This window comes from Rattus norvegicus, chromosome 10 (genome assembly GCF_036323735.1).
Source record: "Rattus norvegicus strain BN/NHsdMcwi chromosome 10, GRCr8, whole genome shotgun sequence".
NCBI lineage: Eukaryota > Metazoa > Chordata > Mammalia > Rodentia > Muridae > Rattus > Rattus norvegicus.
This window is the reverse complement of record NC_086028.1, coordinates 19,308,256-19,320,078: the sequence shown is the minus strand read 5'-3', so window position 1 is coordinate 19,320,078 and position 11,823 is coordinate 19,308,256. Positions and strand designations below refer to the sequence as shown.

At 48.9% G+C, this 11,823-nt stretch overlaps 1 protein-coding gene across 1 annotated transcript; it reads left to right on the top strand.

The window, feature by feature from the left end:
- Positions 1-5,673: 5,673 nt before the first annotated feature.
- Positions 5,674-9,613, top strand: Foxi1 (forkhead box I1). Its single transcript, NM_001105776.1, has 2 exons — positions 5,674-6,298; positions 7,920-9,613. Exons 1-2 carry the CDS (start codon positions 5,743-5,745, stop codon positions 8,480-8,482), a joined length of 1,119 nt encoding a protein of 372 aa, NP_001099246.1. The 5' UTR covers positions 5,674-5,742; the 3' UTR covers positions 8,483-9,613.
- The last annotated feature ends 2,210 nt before the right edge of the window (positions 9,614-11,823 follow it).

Here is an 11,823-nt window from a genome sequence, read left to right as displayed (position 1 = left end):
TGAAGAGGAGAGGGATAGTGATCATGATGTTGAGGAAGAGGAGGGGGAGGAGAAGGGGGAGAACAAAGGTGGGGGAGAGGCAGAGGGGGAAGAGAGGGAAGGAAGAGGAGGACGATAGTGACGGCAAAATTGGAGAAGGGAGTAGCCTCCTTTTGTCCCCTGGAGTCAGAAAAGAGTAAGAAAAAAACATTGAAGTCCACCAAACTCACAGAGAAGACACCCCCTTGCATAGTGGTACACGATCTAAAGAACCTGTCTTAACTACTGCTGACTGCAGTAGAGAAGCTAGGGTTGGGGCTCTGTCTTAACTGGTGCCGACTGCTGATGGTCCAGTTTCAGGAGATTCCTGGAGTTTGACCTTTAAAGTAAGTTGAACAGCAATTGAAAAACATTCTAAATCAGTCCGCAGCACAAACAGTCACCCCAAAAGGGGTGTAAGCCCTAGGAGCTCCATGGATCTATGAACACATCCAAGCCTGTGCCGAATCGTGGGCAGAGTGGCTGCTGTCCTCTTAGGCTGTGTTACTTCCTTCAGTCTTTGCAAGAGATTCTAGAGAGGAGAAATGGGAAGCTCTGAAGTGAAACAGCACCCAGACACTCAGAAAGCACAGCCACAGGGATATAATTCAGATCCACACAGCCCAAACATGGCCCCGCCCCCTCCAAAAGACTCCACTTCATTCCAACCAAGTATTTACTACCCCAGGGCAGAGAGACAAGGGATTTTTCTTATGGGGCATGATTCATTAATAAAACGTTTTTTGTCTTGTTCTGTGAGAACCACGCTTTCACTTGAGTGTCCTGCCCTTAACTTAAAACTTCCATTCAAGACTCTCTTTCCTGCTTTTAAAGAAAAGACCGCCAGGGGGAGATATTGACCTATATTTCTCCTTCCTAAGCTCATTAGTCACCAAAAGGCAGGGAGAACACCAAGATAACCCTCAGCTTGGTGAACACTCCAGCTAGACTTCTCCCAACCTCTTCTTGGGGCTCAGACACCATTCCTGCGCCAAGTCCCCAAATATCTCAAGACATGGCTCTTTGCAAGTGTTGCTAACTAGGCAGGGTAGGAGAACCAGGCAAGAACGGGTTGTCTTTCTAGGGAGCCATTTGCGGAGAGGAGGCGAGCCCCGAGACTGTATTCCGTCTCACTGCAGATGAGAAAACTACAATGCAGTGGCCTTAAACTAGTCCCTTCTGCGATTCTCCAATCACAACCCATTTTTCTACCAAGAACCTCAAGACCTGGGAAGCGATCTGTATTTCGTGTGTAGAGAGGACAAGTCCTGAGAGCCTGCTCCAACGCAGAGGACAGGTAAGGGATGAGCCTCTGCTACTGTAACCACAGCTGGTGGGACATCAGTATCTCCCATTACCTAAAGTCCCTGCATCCCAAATGAGAACTTGGTTTTACTATGTCTGCATGCCCACCACGCAGTGCTAGAACAGCACTTAGAAGCAGTTGGATTTTTTCCCTCTATCAATGAAGAAAATGAGGCCCGGAACCATGAGTCTGCAACCTAAGGCATCACAGTGTCTTAGGAGTAAGAGTGAAACTCAAAGTCTAGTGGCAAAGCCTGACCTCTCTGGTCCCTGGTGTGATGCCTGTGACCCACTGTCAGCCTCCAGTGCACAGGTCAGTTCTCGCTTGTTTGGTTTTCTCTGCCTTTGTGATTATTCATCTGCCCCGTGCCTTTCTCTAAGCAAGAGAACCAAACCCTCACTTCACAATGCAGTCGGTCCAGAGAACCAATTAAACCATTGTTTGTGAAAATCCCTATCAGTGGGGTTCACCCAGTAGGCGAACTGATCAGACCTCTAAAAGTGCATGGTTGTCTACCTCTCAAAGTCAAGGCCCGCCATGACTGTCTCTGATCAGGTATCTTGGGTAGGTATCTGTGAGTTCCTCTTTTCTTCAGAGCACAAGACATTCCAGGCTTCTGGGCCAGCAAGGATAGCAGTTGGAATGGAGTGGGAATACACTCCAGAAACAGGGACAGACCCTTCCTCGTTCCCTCTAGGAGCATTGCACCCAAATAGCCAAAGCAAATAGAGGAAGACATTATGCTGGGCCTTCTGCCCAGAGCCACTCCCTTGTCATCGCCTGGCCTCTGGGACATCCATCGTTCTCACTACCTGCCCTTTTGATAGCTTCCATGCTCTGAGTTTCAAGTGTATCACATATCTTTCCCTTCACTAGCCTTGAGACAATACTATCTGTGTCTTCACTTTATAGATAAATAAAGTGAGGTCTTGTAAGATTAGGAAACTTGGCCAAGACCACACAACTACCAAATGGCGAAGCCAGGTACAATCCCAAAGCCTGTGTTTGGAATGATGTATTATCTTGTCTCTGGTCTGGGACTTAGAACATGTGAGCTTTGTCAGTCAAGAAGGTGTCTCCCTATACTGTATTAAATGGACTGCTGTTGGGGCCTTCCCCGGGATGGCTCAGACCTGCTCCTCAATCTTTTATTCATGTGTTTGTCTGTTTGCTTATTCCTATAATTAACCAACACATATTTCCTCAGATTTCAATTTCTCTTCTGGAGATTTTCAAAAAGTCTAAACTTCATCTACAAGTGAATTGTTTGAGTCTTTTCTCAGAAGTCCCAGGCCTGGCCAGGCAGCTCCTGCTGTCTACCTCCAGTGTCTGAGCCTGGGGTTCAGAAAAATCTAAAATGGACTCCCCTGGTCTAAGGGCTCACCCTGTGATAAAGCACAGGGACCAAGGTACTGCAAATTTTACTCTCTACCCTCTGGGTACCTGATAAGACTTCCTCAGGCCAGGCTTGCTTTCTAGGATGTCCTGGGGGAAACAGAACCATGTGTAACTAAAGAGACTCAGATATGCCTGCCTCTATGACTGTCTCCCAGTCAGGTGTCCCCCTAAAGGGAGCTATTCATCTGACAACATCTATGTGAACTGTAACACCAAACACATCCCTCATTTCTTTCGTTGTAATTCTTGTCCCTCCTCCCCTGGCCCTTGGCTGCCAAAAGCCACCAATCATCAAGCAAGGTGTAAGGTCTGGGAGGGCCCAATTGTGAATATCAAGTCCACAGTGACTACAGTGTAATGTCCACCATTGTCTGTCTATGCCATATGAGGTGATTCACTGAACAAACATGTTGTGGGTTTAATACTGGCCTTTTCTCCATTTCACCTGAGAAAATCGAAGACGAGAAAACCCAAGTCACTTGGTAAGGACCACCCCCCCAACCCCCACCCCCAGAGAAGCTAGGATTGGCTGGTGGGTCCTCCAGAGCTCAGAACCTGTGTTAGCTTCTTTATGGTGTGTGTGTGTGTGTGTGTGTGTGTGTGTGTGTGTGTGTGTGTGTGTGTATACGCGTGTGCGCGAGTGCATGCCCATAGAGACCTGAAGAGGCAATGGTCTCCATGGAGCCGGAATTACATGCAGTCATGAGTTGTTTAATGGGGGTTCTGGGAACTGAATTTGGGTCCAGTGAGGACCAGCCAACTCTCTTAACTGCTGAGCCATGCCTCCAGCCCTGACATTTTATGTTTCACCCCCAAACCAAAGCAGTGACAAGCTTGGTTTTTCTCTAACCACTTAAATTAGAAACTACATCAACCAAGAAAAATCACCATCTAAAAATATTAATCTATCTTATATTTCTGCATGTGTGTATAAGTATGGTTTTACTTTTCAAAACGTGGTTTTGAAGCCTATTTCTCCAACTTCATCAAAACACAGTCAGTCATCTTCCTGTACCACTAATGCTCATTTCTTCTTCTGGCATCCATTTTTCATGACTGTGTAAGGCCACATGAGTTGCAGGAGACTCTGTTTAACTAACCAGGCCATTGGGTTAAATGTGGCTTGTTAGGTGGTAGGCAACACCATGGAGGAGATCCAGCACCACCTCTTTGCTCTGTCTTCTTCTGGAAGATGACCCCTGAGAAGTGGATTTGCAAGGTTAATTGCACAGCTCCGTGTCCATCTTGCTGGGCCCCCAGGGGGTGGTATATTTAAAAAGTTCAGGGTTCCACCCTCAGCAAGCCACACTTTCTAGTTAAGAGACTAAACAAAAACGTGCTGTCTGTTGACTCAGTGTTCTGAACAAACCACACCAAGCCTACTTACTTTGAACCTCAGGGAACCTTTAGACGCTGTTAGGGAAGTCCTTTCCCTGCCCATGACAGGGATAAGTAGCTCCTTGGAATCTAGAGAAACCCATCCCACACAATTACCTGGACCTCCTCACCAGGCGCCCAAACACTGCAAATGGCAGCAATTCTGTGGCATTCGTGTTAGTCATGTGACCAGGCACAACTGTCCAGGAGGAAGAGCAGGATGAGAAGTCCTAGGCAGACAACCTCTCTAGGTGGCATCACCTTCTTCAGCCTCAAAGAAACATGGCATCTGGGTGAATCGAGAAGAAGTAGACTCATGAGAAGAAAGTTGAGGCTGGGAGACAGGGCAGGTTATTACAGACAGATAGCTCATGTTCATTCTTCTCCAGCTGCTCCGTCAGAGACGTGGTTCAGCTGTTACCAGAGCCTCATCAGGAAAGAGCATCCTGCAGGAAGACCTCTAGGCACCCCCATCCCCATGCTCAGAGTCTGGTGTTTGTGTAAAGTGGGGAGAGAGGGGCTGGAGATAAGCCATCTTCAAGTTGGGATCTACAGTGGACCCCCAAGAGAAAACTGGCCCGGGCTCAGCAGCAAATGGAAGTCAGGCCTGCTTGTAAGCACTGTCTCTGATGCTGAAAGACAGGAGAAGGACATGGGCAGCTGGGGGCTCTTGCCTTGCCCAGCTCCCTCAGTGCCAGGGGTCTCTGCACAACAACTTCCACAGTCGTTAGATCAACTGAGGATCTGGGGAGACTACTGTGCCTTGAAGTTAGAAAGAAACTTGAATCATGGTTGTTCCTTCTTGTTTCTATCTAAAATCTAATTCCCATCCTGTCTCTTTTGATGTTCTTTTTAAGATCAATGCTGCTTATCTTGTGGGTCTCCAGGTCACGTCCACAGCAGCCTTCCTGCCTAGTGTGTGTGTGTGTGTGTGTGTGTGTGTGTGTGTGTGTGTGTGTGTGTGTGTGTGTATGATGTTAGGAACTGACCACCTGAGTCCTCTCCAGAGGCCAAACTGCTCTCTCCTGGCTACTCCAGAAAATCCATCTATCCTTCCAAAGACCAAAGCATGAGGTGCTGATATATAGGGGTGGGGTAGGTGGGGTGGATGGGGTGGGGTAGATGGGAGTACTCATCAGAGTGTGAGGGGCAGGGATAGAAGGAGAAACGACGGGTCAGGAGCAAGAAACAAGAGTGAGAGACAGAGAGTGAACTAGGCAAAGAGAAAGAAAGTGTGAGAAACAAAGAAAGCAACCCAGCATAAGCTGTGAACAAGATGGGCAGGAGGGAGAAAGAGAAGGAATGTGAGGGAGAAGGAAAATGCAAGGGAAAGAGAAAGACGTGCTGGGATGATGAGAACGGAAGTAGGGGCAAGAATGAAGGGAGCTCTTGTCACTTGGGATACCTGCTCCAATAAGTCTCCTTTAGCATGTCATTAGTGGGAACCAAGGCCACAGCCACCTAGGTAAGAGGGAGGCGGGTCCTGGCCCGGGACCTGCTGGCAGGTGGCCGCCCCTGGGTGGGGCCATCCAGCCAAGCCCTCGGGGTATAAGTCACAGGAGGCCAGGGCCTGCTGAACACCTGTCAGGGGCAGCTCCAGAGAGCACAGGTGAAGCCGGTGGCTAGCCCAACCCTGATCCAGCATGAGCTCCTTCGACCTCCCGGCGCCCTCGCCACCTCGATGCAGCCCCCAGTTCCCCAGCATCGGCCAGGAGCCCCCCGAGATGAATCTTTACTATGAGAACTTCTTCCACCCTCAGGGCATGCCCAGTCCTCAGCGCCCCACCTCCTTCGAAGGTGGTGGCGAGTACGGGGCCACCCCCAACCCCTACCTCTGGCTCAATGGGACAGCCATGACCCCACCACCCTACCTGCCCGGCACTAACGCCAGCCCCTTCTTACCCCAGGCCTACGGCATGCAGAGGCAGCTATTGCCCAGTGAGCTGGGCTGGCTGCCCATCCCCTCTCAGGAGGAGCTCATGAAGCTGGTGCGCCCACCATATTCCTACTCTGCGCTTATTGCTATGGCAATCCACGGTGCTCCTGACCAGCGTCTCACACTGAGCCAGATCTACCAGTACGTGGCCGACAACTTCCCCTTTTACAACAAGAGCAAAGCTGGCTGGCAGAACTCCATCCGCCACAACCTGTCACTCAACGACTGCTTCAAGAAGGTGCCCCGAGATGAGGACGACCCAGGTAAGACAGACAGCGGTGCCTACGGAGTAAGAGACCACTCCTTGGAAGGCAGCAGGGTATCCCTGAGGGCTCACTTCATTTCTGCTCCGAACTCCGTTCTAGAAAGTTCTGACCACAGCTGCTACTCTATCCACAAAAACTGGGAGCTGCTAGGAGACAGGGCCAAAAGGAACTTGTAGTAGAGCAGAATGTGAGGAACCCTGGGAACAGTCTCAGGCTTTTGTGTCTCAGGGAGTTTACATTTGCTGTGCCTCAGTTTCTTCATCTGAAAAATAACAGGGTTGGAAAGAATGCCTACTGTATAACGAAATAATTTCTGCAGTTTTTGGTGTGAACAAAAGCTCAGTATCCTGTAGTCATGATTCACATGTACCTCAGTGCCCAGAACATAAGAAGACCTGGGTAGGACTAGACCAAGCCAAACCAGAGTGTGTCGTAGCCATACCCGTCTCGGAGAGGACCTGGCCTTCATTGGGCACCATTGATAGCCCCATGGTATGGCTCTGGCTTTCCCCACTATTCAGAACCTCCTTTAATCCCAGCAGCCCTCTACAGGTTGTCTCTTAGTAAACCCATTGCACAGATGAGAAAAGCAGCATTCAGGGATAAAGCTGCCTCCCTGAAGTGGCATAAACCCGAATGTCAGTGATAGGGTTCAACTTAAATGAGACCCTTACACTAAGCCCGGCACTTTCCTCTTAAAAGATGAGTCACAGACACTTGCAGAGAGGAATGTGAGGCACTCCTGCATCCAGTTTCCAGACCTGAAGACCAGTTTTGCTCTCATATGGAAAGCCAGGGCTGGAATCCCACCTCTGCCCACTTTGAAGTCAGTTTTGGTCAGATCTGTTTGTCCCTCAGAAGGGAGAGTGCCCTGTGCAAATTTTCCCCCCACTTTCCAGCTCAGAGTAGCGGGAAGATTTGGGGCTTCCGTTCTGGTTAGATCTCAGTTGTACGGCTCTTGGACACATGTAGTGTCTGCCTTATATTTCCTGTGAGTCTGGGGAAGCAAGGATCTTTTTTTTTTTTTTTTTTTTTTTTTTTAGATCAGGAAACTGGGATTTAACTAAAGCTCTTAGTCACTGAGGAGCAAAGCCAGAGTTCAAGTTCATCTTTAAGTCTTAGCAATCCAAAGCTGGTTTTTCCTAAACCATAGTAATAGAAGCTTAGACCAATACCCCATCCCATCCTGGATCCCTGCACTCTATCCTTAAAGGGAACAATCCTCTAAACTCCCTCGGGCCTCATGCTTCATGTCTATGTACTCCCCAGAGCCTCATGTGTGTGTGTGTGTGTGTGTGTGTGTGTGTGCGCGCGCGCGTGTGTGTATGTGTGTGTGTAAGTGTGTATATGTGTGTATGTGTGTATGTGTGTATGTGTGCGTGTGTGTGTGTGCGTGTGTGTGTGTGTGTGTGTGTGTGTGTGTGTGTGTGTGTGTGTGTAGAGGGGAGAGAGAGGGTGGGGGATGGGCTGATGTTTGTGGAATGTCTCCACTTCTGTCCCAGGCTTTGTGCGTTCCTTTGCACTGCTGCCCTTGGTTTTCGTTTACAACATTGCAGACAGAGAGAGTGAGACTTTGTGTCCATCTCTGTATCCCTAACTACTCCCTCGTTTGTCTCAGGCAAAGGGAATTACTGGACTCTGGACCCCAACTGTGAGAAGATGTTTGACAACGGAAACTTCCGCCGGAAGAGGAAGAGAAAATCAGATGCATCCTCCAGCACCGGCTCCTTGGCTTCTGAGAAAACGGAGAACAGGCTCCTGTCCAGCAGCCCCAAGCCCACAGAGCCTCAGGAGGTCTTAGACACTGCCTCACCAGACACCACCAGCAGCTCCCCAGAGAAGCGGTCCTCCCCTGCTCCCTCAGGCACCCCGTGTCTCAACAACTTCCTCTCTACCATGACAGCCTATGTGAATGGGACAAACCCCATTAGCCGCTCAGCAGCCACACCAGGACTGAGCCCGGAGCCTGTTGACAAGATGGGGCAGAACTCACTGAATTTCAACTCCTACACCCCCCTTACCAACCTCAGTAGCCATGGGAATGGGGGTGAATGGGCCAACCCGGTACCCACCAATGCTCTGGGCTATGGAGGCCCTGTCTTCAACCAGTTCAGTCCACATTTCTACAATAGCATCAACACCAACAGTATCCTCTTCCCCAGGGAAGGCACTGAAGTCTAGAGATAGAACAACTTCTGGTCTACAGAGCTCTCTGGGGTTGGTGGGGGGAGGGAGCAATGGTGGTCCTTCAGACCAGATCCCTCTCCCACCCCAAGATCAGAGACATTTGAACTTCCCAGATAGCACCACAGGAAGCTTGGAAGAATCTGTCTTCTTTCTAAGCACCGTTCTAGCCTTCCTGGTTCTCTACACAGATTTGATCGTGAATCTACACGGATTTGATAACTAAAGTGGGCGTACCAGGACCAGCTTGCCATTAATGATGTGTCCATTTGTTGAACACTTATTATGTGCTGGTTCCTGTCTTGGGCTTTTTAATGACACAGTCACACCATGTACCCCAAGAGGTTCACTCGATCCTCTCCAGTTGACAGATCATAAAACAAAGGCCCAAGAAAGTTGTCAGCTTTTCCAGGGTCATGAAAATGACAAAGAAAGGCATTAAAGCAGAAGCTGGGTAACCCTCGGAGGCTGGATAAAAGGAAGCGGGATTGTATGAACTGGATGAGTGTCGCCATAAAAAGCTGGTTATGGTAAACACACACACACACTTCCCACTGGCTTCTAGTGACCCCCTCAGAATTCAACACCAATTTGGCCATGACATATCTCCCCCTTTTTCTTCTTGCCCCAGCTTCCCAGCCCAAGTACCCCTGTAGGACAATACCTCTAGTAGGAGCAATATAGGGTATCGCTTCAGTAGCCTTTCACAGAACTTGAACAGAGCCAGAGGTCAGTGAGAAAAGTGGTATGTACCCCTGAACCCCCCACTAGTACTGCCCACCCACAAAAATCTCATAAACACCAGCTTCCTGTGTGTATGTGTCATGGACCAGTGAATAGGATGTGGCTCAGCCTTCCAAGAGAAACAAGGCCAGAGGAGCAGAATAAGCATGTCCTTTTTTATAGCCCTGGAGAGGTGGATACTTGTCTGAGAGAACAATGGCCTGGAGGGAGGGGTCCTCTGCCTGTGCTCGCTTGGAGGGCAGAGTGGCTGTTAGCACAGCCTCTGGCACTGCTCTCTCTTCTTTTTGTGACTTACTTTATATGCTGTGATGTCATATCACAGAACACCCTGAGAAGTGTTGTTTGGTTTCCTTGTTTTCTTTTTAATTAAAAAGAAAAAGAAAGAAAGCTGTTTAGAGCTGCGGCCCTTCCTTGTGAGTTGTCCTGTCTCTCTGTCGCCTGGTTGAAACTTAAGGCTGAAGGTGCTTGGGACAGGAAGCAGAGAAGGATAAGTACCAAGACTTCCCCGCGCCTCCATTGGCGAGGAGCTAGACAAAGGTCTCCAGTGTAAAGACAAGACTGTGAAATCTGGGGTAGCTACGTGCACAGAAGGAACGTACCTGTGTCACATGCAATATGGGCACAGCATATCCCAGCTCATGCAAACCCCATGATTTCGCTATGAGCATGCAACTCTCCCATGAAAGGCTGCCACCAGTTCCAGTTAGACAATGAGAAAACAGGATCAGGGCGGTGTCGTGGCATGCCTGAAGCACAGGTGGGATCTCTGAGTTTTGCACTCATCATACTATGGTATAGCCTCAGCCATGGCCAGTGCTATTAGAAGCAGGTCTGTTTGCACTAGTGACACTCTGGAGTTGGTCGCACTGTGCATGCTGACATGTGTGTGCAGTGAAGCTAAAGGGCTTCTTCTTGGGGGTTTCTTTTCTGGTGGAGAAGGGAGAAGGGGGTGAGCTCTTTCTCTGAAGTGACAGAAGGGAGGCAGTGACCCACAGTGACACTATGGTGAGAAACATATCCACCCGGGGTTTTCTGGATGCCAGACTCTGTCATTTGAATTTGACCAGATTTCTGTGTTTTGTCTATATAATCGTCCCTTGATTTCCATATTATGAGTGAGAACATTGAGTCCTTGAGAGATTCTGATTCTGTGTGACCACATATCCAGGAATCGCATGGCCTCGAGAAAGCATTGATAGAAGCCACCTTTTCACAGCTGTTAACAGAGAGCCCAATACTTGGTGCAAGAGGAAGTCATGGAAATCAGAAGCGATGGAAGGTCCGTTCTTCTGCAGTGAGTCGCATGTGTAGTAATAGCTGGTGGGGGCTGGGGGAAGCATATCAGACCAGGAAAGTCAGAATAGGCTGCCCCTTGCTGCTTGCTGCATGGAGGAAGAGAGACCCCACAGCCATGGCAACCAGAGTTAGAGTGAAAAAATATAGATCTCTGAAATACAGATGGGAATTTTTGTCACACCACGTCACTCTCAACACATTTGCCCAGATCCCAGAGCCCCACCTTGAGACACTGTTTACCTCAGTGCCTGTTCTTCATCCCCAATGTCTTTTTCAGACAGGGGTCCAATGAGTAAGAGGATTGGGCAAGACCAGGAATGAGAAGGGGCCCAAAAAGAGTCAAGCCACACTAGAAGAGAGCCGGCAATTTAAAACCAAAGGCCACAACTCGGTTCTCTATCAGAATTGAATGGGGGACAGTGGTGGAGAGGAAGTCTGAGGGTTCCTACTATGGAGTCCTTGACTGCTCTTGCCTTAAGTCTGTGTAGAGAGAGCTCTGATTAGCAGCCGGGGCATCACAGGAAAAGGCAGTTGTGTTGGAAGCACATGACTGGGCGCATTGGAAGGAGGAATGCCAAGAAGATTTTACTGTTCAGCCTTAGCAGAAGCTGCAAGCTGGGAGCAGGGAAGAGAGCGAGAAGGATGGAGAAAGGAAGGCTGTGTATGCATGTACTTGACTCATCAGCCTCCTGTGCTTTGGCTCTGCTCTGAAAGCATAGCTTTCCATCAGTAAGAATCTAAAAGGGGGGGCTTTCTGAGTATGGGAGAGACCAGGAAGGCTGCATAGAGGGGTGAGACACACTAGTGACTTACACATTCACCCTCATACCACTTACCTGCTGTCTCTCCACAAACCCTAAATCTAAGGGTTTGTGGGGAACAATGCCTCAAAGCAGACTACTTTACCACAGATCATAAAGCATGTTATATGCACATACAATAATCTCATTTATTTTAATGGGTAAATTTGCAGGAGGAAAAAAGTCACCAAATGCTACCCACAACATATTAAGCTATCTCAGTCACTTTCTGGTGAATGGTGAAATATAAGGTTGATCTCGCCCTACTGGGTGATAAAGCATATCTTCACATTTATCGATTAGACCACCAGTTTAGCCCACCATTGCTAGAAACACCCTCCAGTGAAAGGGCCCAATGGACTTGCTATGTTTATGCATGGTCCCAGCCTATGCAATAGTTGGCTGACCTCTACACTGGCACCTGATCCAGTCCCATTTCCAATGGTGGGAGAGGAGTACCCACCTTATTCAGACACAACCTTCGTGCAGATATATTAG